The 13290-nt window shown below is 40.9% G+C and overlaps 1 protein-coding gene and 1 long non-coding RNA gene across 3 annotated transcripts in view; both read right to left on the minus strand.

Annotated features, from left to right (window-relative positions):
- Positions 1-1174: 1174 nt before the first annotated feature.
- LOC119318958 lies at positions 1175-5000 on the minus strand. The gene is made up of 8 exons (XR_005154291.1): positions 4865-5000; positions 4109-4216; positions 3838-4002; positions 3680-3746; positions 3507-3610; positions 2709-2967; positions 1713-2595; positions 1175-1601 (listed from the first exon to the last, which is right to left on the minus strand). It is a non-coding gene; the product is annotated as an uncharacterized LOC119318958 (long non-coding RNA).
- Positions 5001-7089: 2089 nt separating this feature from the next.
- The window catches only part of LOC119316384, an 8949-nt gene continuing 2748 nt past the window's right edge, over positions 7090-13290 (minus strand). The window contains exons 1-10 of one of the 2 annotated variants that reach the window (XM_037590701.1): positions 12238-13191; positions 11803-11924; positions 10677-11721; positions 9791-10327; positions 9385-9573; positions 9080-9307; positions 8742-8975; positions 8454-8529; positions 8194-8383; positions 7090-8103 (exon numbers count right to left, since the gene is read on the minus strand). In XM_037590701.1, the coding sequence (XP_037446598.1) occupies positions 7632-8103; positions 8194-8383; positions 8454-8529; positions 8742-8975; positions 9080-9307; positions 9385-9573; positions 9791-10327; positions 10677-11642 (2892 nt within the window). In that variant the 5' untranslated portion in view covers positions 11643-11721; positions 11803-11924; positions 12238-13191 and the 3' untranslated portion in view covers positions 7090-7631. Of the gene's footprint in view, positions 8104-8193; positions 8384-8453; positions 8530-8741; positions 8976-9079; positions 9308-9384; positions 9574-9790; positions 10328-10676; positions 11722-11802; positions 11925-12237; positions 13192-13290 lie in introns of those variants that run through there. The other variant, XM_037590700.1, reaches the window with a different exon arrangement.

Genomic DNA, 13290 nt, shown 5'->3' on the forward strand with positions numbered 1-13290 from the left:
ATGCCTACACTTCCAGCATTCATTTTCTGAGAGAGAACCACCTACTCATGTGTGGAGACCAAGACATTCCAATCCAACCACAAGAATCTTGATCTATAGCCTTCCCCAAGTTGCTTCCCACTCAAATCATCTTTCCACCATAGCCAAATCTGTGAGAGAGAGTTGAGTGTTGGGGAGACTATCATTTAAAGCACAAGAGCAAGGAGTTCATCATCAACACACCATCTATTACCTTTTGGAGGGTGGTGTCTCCTAGATTGGTTAGGTGTCACTTGGTAGCCTCCGTCAAGATTGTGGAGTTGAACCAAGGAGTTCGTAAGGGCAAGGAGATCGCCTACTTCGTGAAGATCTACCCAAGTGAGGCAAGTCATTCATGGGCGATGGCCATGATGGGATAGACAAGGTTGCTTCTTCCTGGACCCTTCGTGGGTGGGGCCCTCCGTGGACTCGCGCAACTGTTACCCTTCGTGGGTTGAAGTCTCCACCAACGTGGATGTACGATAGCACCACCTATCGAAACCACGCCAAAAATCTCCATGTCTACATTGCGTTCGCCACTCCAAACCCCTCCCTTTACCTTCATATGCAATGAGTACATTCCGCTGCTATACTCCTAGAATTGCATGTATAGGTTGATTGCTTGACTTGTCCTAAGTTGTGAAAATCTGCCAAGACTTAAAATTGGGAAAAGGCTAGATTTTTATTTGGTCAAGTAGTCTAATCACCCCCCCCCCCCTCTAGACCTACTTTCGATCCTACACACCTCCGCTAACCGCCACCAAGTCGCAGACCCATCTACCCAATATTGCGCCCATCACCTCCCAAACCAATCCAGTTATCTCCACTTTCCTGCACAATTCCTCCATCATAGAACCATACTATCCACAACCACCAATTACCATCCTCCACCACCTTCCCTTCCAACCCTAACCTTGTAAGCTCTTTCTTCACAATCCCAAGTATGCTAAGCTCGAGTCCCCACAGTTTGATAATCCCTCCGTCCCATAATATAAGATGTTATTACATCCATTGTACTCATGTATTGGATGTGATAAGATCTTATATTACGGGACCGAGGGAGTAGAAAATAAAACCAATTGTCATGGCTGAAGCAATACAAGCAAATTTTTAAGGGCCGGCAGATAATGGAGGTAAACAAGCTGCGGCTCGCTTTGTTCCATATCAGCGGCAAAAAGCATGTACCCAGTACATTCTATAAATTGCAAATATGAAGTGTATTTGAAGTGCATAAATCATACATCGTAGTGACTCCCTTGCATTAATAGCTTACCTTTACCAGATAAACATACAAGTCTTCACAAAGAGCATGCAGCTCTTTGTCCACACTACCATCTGTACTTGACCCTGATTCATGTCTTAGACTTTGGGTTGCACATTGGAGCTCATTGTCTAGACGCCGAATCAAACACGGGAGCAGATCATCTACAATCAAACGCTCAAGCCGCACATCATTTGTGGAAACTGCAAGCTGAATCAGATAACAGCAAAAGTGAAGAGCCTTGATTGCTGCTTTATCATCCACAAAGTATCCAAAGAAGCTCATCCTCAACTTCTCAAAGAAATTATGATGTAGAAGAAACCTGTTAAAAACTGACTACCTTTTTACATGTTTTTCTTTCATGTTCTATTTATGACTTCTAATAAATAGACATAGAATTGTATTATTTAACAGAATTTGACTAAAACTGTACCTGCAGAAAGAAGATGGTGCCATAGAGTTCAAATCTTGAGAAGAGACAGTGTCCTTGTTGCAGATAGGTTTAACATCTTCATGTAGAGGCACAACAGTTTTTTCCATAAATGCTAAGGCCTCAAGCAAATCTGACATCTTTCGAGTAAACTCTAGCAGTAGCTTATATCCCATTTTATTTATTTGTTCATCTTCTCCAACAAGATTACCATAGTTAAAAAGGTTGTGTGCTTGTCTTTTATAAAGAAGATAAAACCAAGTACCATGAAGTCTATCCTCACACTCCAATAGTATGGGCTCTAATAAGTTGACTGTCCACTCCTCCAAGATTTCACGGGGACAATGCTTGACCAGAGGAATAACTACAAGATGGATAAGCTTCCCTAAATGTCTCAATTCCATACACCCTAAAGCTTCCGTGAACGCATTACCAACAGATAGACTTTCCAACAACTTAGGGAATGCCCCCTTAATGGTTGTACACAGACCTATAAAATTTTACCTATGGCAATGATATAAGCAGTAAACAGCATGATTATCATAATAAACATTTGATGTAGAATTTAAGTTCATGCCACTCAAGAAAACTCTCACTTCAAACATTTGACTTTGGTCATTTCTAAGTACTCCAGTATCGATAAAAAAAACAGTATATCTGAACCGCTATAGCAATGTACTTACACCCTCTGTCGAGTTCCCTCTAACAGTGCCCTTGTCTCATTCTCACGGAACCATCCCTCACTGTCAATAGTATACAGCCCATCAGAAATTTCAAGCAAATGATCAAGCTCCATACAGCTCAAGGTTTTAGCCTTTTCAACTTCTGCAGGCAACAAGTCAACACCAATTTCCGCCATCCAAAGTACATGTATACAACGGAGCAGCTGAAAAAATATGAAAGAAATAGATTGTAAACACACGGCTGTATGCAACCTAAATTTGCTGTGTATTTACGATCATTGTTCGGGCACAACTGCAAATTTAGAGGATCATTTACCCGCAAGAATAGAGGAATGATTAATTCCAAAAGAGCTATGGAGAACACACCACAAGCACCATACTCGTTTATTCCATTCATAAGCTTTTCCTCACAGAATTTCACAACGTGATAAGACATCTTCAAAAATTGACCATCAGAAAATAGATTGTTCAATCCAGACATGGTACGCACATATTTACGATTCCACTCCATCTGGATCCATATTCTGTTGAGAGAATTAAGTAGACATAGAAGCATACCCATGTATTGCTGAATCCTGTAAAATAGTTCAAAGGTAAGTAGTCGCTTTGTAACTGCTCCCTCTGCTCTTAAATAAGTGATATTTTTTACTTGCATGGTTTGCAAGGTACAGATTAATTCATAAACTGTAGTAATAACATGATCATAAATTCATAACTAAATTAATAGAAGCCTTCTGTCAATACTCCAGTTAAGTCTCAACTATGAAATTTGGTGTATTTAATGCTATGAAGAATAGCAACCTGTATTCCCATGAGACCAAGTATATATACACATGCATGCGTGGTACATATGCACAAAACGCCCAATACAGCGGTCATATGACACAGCTAATATGTGGCAAACTGGCAACTATGCACATCTTAACATTGAATATACCGCTCCTGGCCTACTGAGCAATGTCTCATGTTGACAATTGAAAAAAAATTGTTCATATTGGAAATCCATTTTGAAAATAAGGACCTCAGGCTTCTATAATGTCATTTATTTATGGAGAAGGGGGCGTTACATACAGTTGGATACCAGGCAATCCAAATTAGTGGAAGCATATCATACCCTAGACAAGACGTTGCAATAATAAATGCCTCGCATAATAAATTATGCTCTGCAAGGATAGGACAGTCCATTCCTTGGTGAGAAGAAATTGTGTCATTGATTCCCTGTACCATCAACAAAGCACATTCAAGAACAGAAAAAAAAAGTATTCCCTCTGTAACATAATGTCTTACATTAAGTTATAGAGGTTGTATATTATAGTCAGAGTGCATCTCCCTTGAAATAAAATATGTGTACCACCTGGTAAAAACAATTGTCACACATTTAAATGTCTGAACAAAGCAGGACACATCATAAAGGGACATACAAAAAACTAATCATAATGGTATACCGTGGGTGCCGCACTCCAATCACTGTTCTGGGGTCTTTTATCTGACATGCTGCTTCTACTGTCAGTACTCTCTAAAACTAAATCATGATCGGATTTAACCAGCTGTAACATCAACTTTAGAAGATCAGCGCTGCTAAGTTTTTCACTCCTGTATTTCAGGAGATGCTGCAGAAAAAAAAGACCAATGAAAAGGAAATAAAATAATTAAGGACCCAGTCATCTGAGAGTATGTACATGAAGCACTATGATGAAGTAAAGTGTCAGGAAGGACCTGAAGCATCTTATAGCCATGAAGTTGAACCTTGATCAACTCCTGGTTGGCCAGCAAAAGTGAAACCTTTAGAAAGGATTCCACGTATAGTTCCTCTTCTGTTCTTACCTGGAGTATTTCACATTGATCAGACATCACCAATGCATTGTTTGATAAAAGAAAAAAGTGACAGAATTTGAAGAAAGCACGCCGGTAATTGCATTGTGCACATTTCTGAAGGTGTGCCGTCAAATTGGCGAGTCCTCGGTACAGAATTTACTAGGTCCCATGTCAGATCACAAAGGCCAAAGCTAGCGAATTAAAGTCTACGGAATATAAATTCAACTAAATCCGCTTAATAACTAGTAGTACAAAGCGTGCTAGAGTAGAGACCTCTTCGTTCCATCATATAATGTTGCTGAAACTAGCATTGTCTAAAATTCCAATTGCAGTGTCGTGAACGGATTAAAGTTGCTCTGTTTGTTCCATCCTGTAATGCCGCCAAAATTAGCATGTTCAGAACTCCAATTGTGACGTCTTGGACGTATTTGCTATATTAGTGACACGTGTGGCCACACCATCGGTTCACAACCTAAAAACTGCTGCGGACACCTGAGATTCAATTCATGCTGCATTGGACGAAAAACTGGGCACGAGTTTGGAACCCTAGGCGTAGACAAAGCACGTGATAAGCTGCGGCCTGGATACTCGTTTAGGCTTAGAGTTCTGTATCTTTAGCTGTCACCGAAACAGAAGCAAGGCCAGTACAAGTAGTACCTGTCCCAGGTTTGGAGGGTCCGAATCGCGGTCGGCGCCCGTCGCCGCCTCCGTTGGGAGGCAGGACGCGTCCATGGAGATTGAGGGGAAGCCTCGAGGTGGCTGGCGCCGGCCGTGCGCGGGCTCAGGAGAGGAGGGAGTGGAGGAGGGGCGGATCCTATTCCCCGCGTACCGCCGGGGATAGAGATCTTTTTTCTTTTCTTTTGAGAGTTCCGGCCTTCCGGGAAGAGAGATGAAACGCGTGAGCGCCCTTGCGCTATATAGGCCGGCCATTCAGGGTTTACCAGCACCGGTTTTGGTTTTTCCCTTTCTTTTTACCGTTTTTTTATTTTACTTTTTTACTTCTCTTATTTTCTGTTTCCATTATTTTTTTTACTTTTCATATTTTAAACTTATGACTCTTTTTAAGAAATCGGTAATAAAAGAAACGCAAGAACAATTTTTAAATTCACGAACAATTCCTGAATTTCGGGAACATTTTTAAAATTCGTGAATATTTTTTGGAATTCAAGAACATTACTTTTGGACTTGTGAATTATTTTTTAATTTATGACCATTTTCTAAATTTTATATCTATACTTTTAATTTTAGAAAAAAACTCAAACAGCGGATTTTTGTTTTGAAATTCATGAACAGCTTTTTGTTAATTTGGAAACAAAATTTGAAATTCCTGAACATTTTTCGAATTTTCAACATTTTCGAAAATTCGTGAACATTTTTTGGATTCATGAACATTTTCCTGAATTCATTAATAATTTTGAAATTCGAGAACATTTTTCAAAATCATGAATATCTTTTGAAAATTAGAGCATTTTTTAAATTCAGGAACATTTTTTGAAAATGGAAACTTTTTTTCAAATTCATGAATATTTTTTATAATTCAGTAACATATTTCAAATACATTAATATCTTTTGAAAATCAGAGCATTTTTCAAATTCACGAAAAAAATTTGAAATTGGAAACACTTTTCAATTCATGAATATTTTTTATAATTCGGGAACATTTTTCAAATTCATGAACATTTTTTAAATTTGGGAACATTTTTTAATTCAAAACTGTATTTAAAATCCCTAACAGTTTTTAGAGAAGCAAAAAAACAGAAAATCTCTACTACTTAAAAAGAACGTAAGGTTTCCATTTCACCTCTCTTTCGTCTAACCTTCCTTATATATGTCCCACTCTTCCCTTCTCCCTTTTGACTTTTTCTCTCATCTATGATTTTTCTCCCATCCATTCTCCCTAAAATAGAATCAATTGTCTCATGTTTTGTTAACTTACCAAAACATATTTTGTTTGGTAAGTAATTGAATTCTGACCAAATAAGTGCTTAAGGATAAAATGGCAGGTAAATCATGACGATTGCATACAAAATCTTGCTAAGATTTTAGCGCATCAATATAATAATAGATGCGCAGTCAGGAGCTAATGTACTAAAATATTTATATTCCCGTTGCAACGCACGGGCAATTGTCTAGTAAAACAAAAAACTATGGAGCGCCGTAGAGCATATGGGTCGGCCCAAAGCTAGTGCGGGGGAAGGAGGGGCATGCGTTTCCTCTCTATTCCCCGCGTAGGTCGGGGAAGGTCATGTGGAGGCAGCCGAGCAATCGGTGACGAAGGGAGACCACAACCCACAGGGGTCGGTGGCCACGAGGGTGTCTGACCCGCGTATTTGGGCTTTTTAAGGCCTTCTACAATGTAAGATGCTTAGGAGAGATGCTTAGAGAAATAAATCGGTTTTTTTCTAAAGCATTGGTGCTTATTTTTAGATGGCGGATGCTTAATTAGGCATGCTTTCTGTAGAAATAAACACTGGGCTTAAGAAAAACGTAATTTATTTTATCAAGCACCTCACTAAGCAGTAAACACCTTACATTGCATAAGGCCTAAGGGCATCTCCAACAGCTGCCTTATTTTAGTGCACCATGCAACTAAATAGTGCAGCCATTGAAGATGCTCTAACCTCCTCAAAACGCCTCTCCTTTAGTCATAACTAGATAATACCCCGAGCGTTGCAGCAGGATGTTATTGTGTGACAAAGAGCTCAAAAGAGAGGAAGGCACAATAAGAAGAAAAGGGTTAGAAAATCCAATTTTGTACAAGATCTTAGTATTTTATTGGATGATCAAAAGTAGTGTGTTCATCTCAGTGGAAAGGAGACCATGCAACTAAAAAGAATATTAGCACATAATTTATTTTAATGAGAACACCAATATAGAGAAGATAAAAAAAAAACATCATGACCAGCAGGGCTTCAAACAAAGTATATGCTAAGATACTACCGCAATATGAATTGCTTGTTTGCACCTTGACTGAACACATAGCTTCGATCTTACTCGTGTCGTGTATGTGGTTCCACTCAACTTATATAGCACTACATTTATATACACCCAGATTGTAAAAATTGTGCTGAAACCAGTACACATGAAGCACAACTTTTTAAGAATAGTAGATAACTGTGCAGAAAAGCCAGCGTGTGGTCACGGACAAAACAGAAGGACTGTTCCAGTGATCCTAGAAGAAAACTATTGCAGAATTTTCCACCGGGGATGCATCGCGATGTGCGACCCAGCGGCTATGATCACCCACCCTGTTTACAGAGCACCACAGATTCACTAAGGCCCTGTTCGGAACTTCCCCACTCCGCGGAGTTGGGGGGGCTGGGTTTTGGCAGCTCCGTCAAATTTAGCTAAAGTCTGGTCCGCTCCCGGAGCAGAGTTAAAGGAGACGAGAGAAACCGAACGCAGCCTAAACAAAGCAAGTCATTTAGAGGAGATGACTGTACCACGGGCCATGAACCTGCTCTGATATTGTTGCTACTTTGATCAGCACCTCAGCTGCCTTCACTACGCGGTCGGTGAGCTTTGTCGCCCCGATGCGCCCCAGGGCCGCCTCGGCGAGTTTCCTGCCCTTCGTCCCGTTGCCACCTAGGGTGACTGCACGGAACGCGCAGTGAACAGATCGAGACACCTTCCTGAAGACAGTGTCATCAGTCTGGAGGCTTTTGAGGAAGACCCTGCTCAATATCTGCTTCCTGTTCTCAACCATTTCATCCGAACAAGGGCCGGCCGAGGTCGACGAACGGACCATCACCTCGATGATCTGATCCATGCCAACATCAGAAAAACTGTCTAGTAGCTCTGCAAGCGTGTTGAACAGTTCCAAGGTAGAATTTTCCAGTTCTGAGGGAGTGGCCTTTGAGTCCTCACTCATCAATACTTGACGCTGGACAAGCATGCTGTAAGAAGAACATAACTAGGTTCAGTCGTTAATGCGTTCTAGTGCTCTGATATTATTATGTAGTAATGAACACAGCATAAAATTTCACCTTGTTGCGATAACAATCACTTGTTGGAACTGACTCTGGACACCACGCAACCTCAACCAGTTGAGCTTAAATGTTTCGGGTACTGATTTTCTTTCCATGCCCTCCATCCTGCTGATAAGCTGTAACAGCCCAATCCTTACTAGCCTGTCGATCGTTTCTCCCGAGCACTCTGGTAGGATCTCTGTACTTCCTGTTTCATGTTATGTAACATGATTAACAAACTCAGGTAAATGGCCAGCATAAAATTAATGAGCAAATACCTGCTACAGGCACTGTAGATTGTTGCTGATCTGGAGTTCCACGACCAGCTCGGAGGGTCGTAACCAATGGCTGAACCTGTTATGACAGACAGGCGTAGATTCAATCAACAGCAGCAGATGAGAACCATAAATACTTAGGCTAGTGTTGCTTAAAACAGCCCATAGGGGGTCTGTAGCTTAATCAATAACAGCGGGTAAAAACCACAACTACTTGTCTATTATTACTGCTTAATACAGTAGCTGTGCATAGTGTTTACTAGGAGTAAAATTTAAGAACATGAAACTAACATTGTCTGATGTAGGCAGGATCTGTAAGGAGCTGACATATTCATTCCATTCTTCTTCTACCATATCCTTTGAGGTAGAAATCCACTGAATAGTTGAAGTGAGAGACACTAATGCATTGGAACGGGATCCATAGCGATCGGCAAAAGCTTTCTGCAGGTACTCGACCCCACCTGAGCCCTTTATAATTGGTTTCAGTAGTTGGATTCGTGCTCTACTGACTTCAGACTGAAGAGCCTGTTTAAATAAAAATATTTAGTTTCTGAATGATGCTATAGATTCACTGTGTAGCTAGTGTAAATTACTCAAAACCTCGAGGTAGTATTAAGGATTATACAAACCTTTAACTCTTCCATAGTGAACCGCAAGCCCTTGATGACAGCTATTACAAATGCATTTGGATCTCTATCATGAGAATCAGAGTGTCCGATCAATTCGTTCAATAATTTGTCATGACTGATCTTCATTTCTTCTTCCTTTGCGGGAGAAGATAATTTACGCAGCATGCCCAGAGAGTACTGCAGAATCTGCCCCAAATATTGTGTGCCCTGGGTGCTCGACTCAAGTACCTTTCCACAAGAAATGATTCGTTGGTATCAGATGTATTTAATAGATTCATGATAACACTCATTCAGACTCTTCTTACCTGGGACAATATTTCAAGGTTAATATTGTTTGTTATTTCTTCTTTCCACCCTTTACTGGCCATCTGGTGCAATGCATCCCTGACTTCGTTTACTAGGTTGACCAGATAACTGTAATCTGGTGTGTCTCCTTTCATTGAATCCACAACCACATCCCAGAAAGCTTTCTCCATTGTTTCCCTAACTTGTGCCTGAGAATAAAAAAGTGGGCAACTAAGAAAATAACATACTACTTAACCGGAGGTGCATCTTACACTGGAAAAAACTACACCCTAGATCATGGCATTTGAGTTCCCCTAGACACTCAAAGCTCACACAGATTCTCTACCATGATACACATTTTTGGTTCTTAGATTACCCCAGGTGTGAAGCTCAACAGTAATATTCTAATATACGAGAGGACCTAACCTTGAAATCCCCCTCAACTTTACCAACGTCATCAGAGCTATCAGAAAAAGAACCATGCAAAATCTCATTGACCATTTGTTCATTATCTGTTGGCAGCTTTTCTGGCACCGTTCTGCTCATTTGGCTGCTGATGACCTTGTCTCCTGAGTTACTTTCAGATGGTGAAGGGGAAGCTTTCAACAAATATCCGACAAGCTCATTCTCTATTGGCAGCTCTCTTGACCCTGTGCTGCTCATTTGACCACCATTGTCTCTAGTGTTACTTTGAGACGTTGAAGAAGAAGCCTTGGACAAAGATTGAACAACTCTACCTAGCCTTTCACCATCCTTACCCAAATTATCTTTGGTGTCAGAAAGAAGAGACTGTCCAGAAAGAGATGCGACATTTGCATCTGATGTTGCCAAGGGGCTCCTATTTTCCTTGGCTCCAATGAACTTTGACCTTGTTTCTGATAAAGCAAGTTCCATCCTCTCAATACCAGCTTCACCACCTAGGTGCCAAACCTTCTCCCTTAAAAGTTTCTGGTCTACCATAACCTGGACGGCAAACAGAATTTTGTTTCAGCAGATGTTACACTTACGAAGATGTCAAGAAAAGAGCATCGGAGTAAATAAACTACTCCCTCCATCCCATAATATAAGAGTGTTTTCGACACTATACTAGTGTCAAAAACGCTCTTATATTATGGGACAGAGGGAGTAAGTGTAAACATTCTAGCACGTTTGTTAGAACGCCCAAGGCTTTATTCCTCAGATGATACATTAAGACAAATCATATGCACCCAAAATAAGACTTGTTCAAAGCCAAATCATATGCACCCAAAACTACACACCGGATATGGCAGAACATAAAAAAGAAGCACCGATATAAAATTATGAATCATACCTGTTTCTGGATGGCTGTTGAATTAATATTAGTATAATTAAGGCTATCTGACATGCCTTCAGTAGTTAATTTGCATGTTTGCATCATTGAGAGCTCAAGCTTGCATGCAGCTGTCACGAGATCTTCCTCTAGCGACTTGGCATCTTTTGCTTTCCACACCACAAAGTGGTAAAGATAAGCACACCAAGCTTTATCAAAAGAAGCCAGCTGAGATCTGAATTTTGTTCGATCAGCAGCAATTGAAGAACACTCCTGATTATTAGAAGATCCAGGAGAGACTGCACCTAATGTAGACTGCTGCAATATGCATGCACCATCTAACCCATCAAGTATTGTCTTCATCAGCAGTTCAAATTCCTTCACAAAGTTTGTTGCTGACTCCACAAGTAGTTTCTCTCGCTCGCCTTGTACATTAAAAACAGCCCCTGGATGACCTAGAATCATGTAAGCACAAAGCACTACCCTTGGTGAATATCTAGGTAACTTGCCAGCGTCAGAATTTTTAGTTGTCCTTTTTGGTGTTACTCTAGCTCTTGCTGCACTACTTGGTAGGATTCTCGTATTTGGTGATCCCAGGTGCTTGAGCAGATGATCGATATTTTCTGGTGTGCATGAACTTGATGTCTCAGAAAGAATAAAACAACTCTCCAAGCAATCAAGCAATGCCCTGGCGGTCTGAAGAACTTTTGTAGATTCAATACAGAGGGCTAGTTTTTCAAATGGCAGAGAATTAGCAGATTCCTGATTTATTCCCAGCACGTCAAAGGCCGCAGCCAACACCACTGTTGTCTCCCTGTACTTATTCTCTGATGTCACTCTTTGCCCAAAGAACTTTTTTGTCCTCTCCTCCAGCGCAGCTCGCCTCTGCAAACGAGCATGCAAGAGTTGAATACGGTTCTCCTCCGCTTGCTGTACCCGATGCTCAACTCTCATGCCAAGCTCCTCCCTTTCCCTGTTGAACCTCATTTCTGCATCCTTCTTAGCAGCCTGACGCAGCTCATCCAGTTTAGCTAAACGATTCTGCTCTTTCTCCAGGAGGCTCAACCTACAATTATAGAATATTCTTCAATCTTTGGTAAAAAAGAATCAAATAATAATACCCTACCGGTTTGCCTCTTTTGATTACCTCTTCTGCTTAGCAGCCACAAGCTTTGCTTCAAGGCGTTGCTTGGGATCCTCCTCCTGAGATGGCTGTGAAGTGCTCCTGACTGCATGTCTTGCTTTGCATGATAATGTTTCATGGAATTGCTGGAGAGGACAACAGTTTATATAAGTAGGCAGCAGCAAACATATACTCCCTCCGTTCCACAATGTAGCGCATATAGATTTTTCTAGAAGTCAAACTTTATAAACTTTGACCAAGTTTGTAGAGAAAATCATATACATCTAGAATACCAAATACGTGTGCTTAGATACATCACAACACATACTTTCATATTATATACATTTGGTATTGTAGATATAAATAGTTTTCTCTATAAACTTGGTCAAAGTTTATAAAGTTTGACTTTGTAGAAAATCTATATGCGCTACATTATGGAACGGAGGAAGTATGTTTTACCAGTCCATGAAACTTCGCAAAACTTGCCCCATTTTGGTCATTTCACCCTTCACACAGTTCTCAAAAGTTAGTTAACAAAACAAGAGAATGAACTTTCTGGTCATATAAATTTGTAATGGAGACTCAACATTCTCACCGTCAGAACCAACCAGGGCTTAAACAAGCCCTCTTCTAATCAATGCACCGAGACACAAAGCTTTCACATTTTCTCTAAAAAATAACCAACCAGGGCTCCCACTGCCAGATAAACCTCAACTACCTTGCAGTTCTAAGATCTGATCAAATAAACTAACACACGGTGCCAACTTGGCAGCCATTTTGCCACACTAAGAGCTTGATATGGTGATGCAAAGCATGAAGGCTGACATGGCTTCGAGACCGGGTGGGTTTCTGGTATCATTTTTCAAGAAGTTCTTGGGGGCAGTCAAGGGTTTTGTTCTTCAAATTCTCAATGGAATTGCCCTTGGCACGGTAGTATGTCAAGGTTGACTTTGGGGTGTGAATGCTTATTCCTAAAACTGAAGGGGCGGGGTGCGTTAGGCATTTCCACCCTATCGCGCTAATTAGTGTAATTTTCAAGATCATTGCTAAAGCTTATGCCACCAGGTTCTCCGGGGTGGCGCATACAATTATTAGCTCTAGTTAAACATCATTTATCAAAGGTAGACTTATCCTGGACGGGGATCTGGCGCTACAAGAGATTGTTCACAAACTTCGAATCAAGAATCTATGGGTAGTCTTGCTAAAACTGGACTTCATGGAAGCATATGATAGGATAAACTGGAAGTTTCTACGCAAAGTTATGCCCAGGGAAGGTTTTGACGCTGGATATATTCATCGGATCATGCAGTTGGTCTCGGGTGGCCAAACTGCAATGTGCATTGATTGAGAAGTGCACCCCTTCTCCTGCAATCTCAGAGGGGTGAGATAAGGGGATCCCATCTCACCCCTCTTGTTTGACTTGGTGGGGATGCCTTTGCAGAAATCCTATCCTCAGCCAATATGGCAGATCATGTCTGCGGAGTGATGCCGCACTTGATCCGGTGGAAGGGG

This window comes from Triticum dicoccoides, chromosome 6A, assembly GCF_002162155.2.
Source record: "Triticum dicoccoides isolate Atlit2015 ecotype Zavitan chromosome 6A, WEW_v2.0, whole genome shotgun sequence".
Lineage (NCBI taxonomy): Eukaryota > Viridiplantae > Streptophyta > Magnoliopsida > Poales > Poaceae > Triticum > Triticum dicoccoides.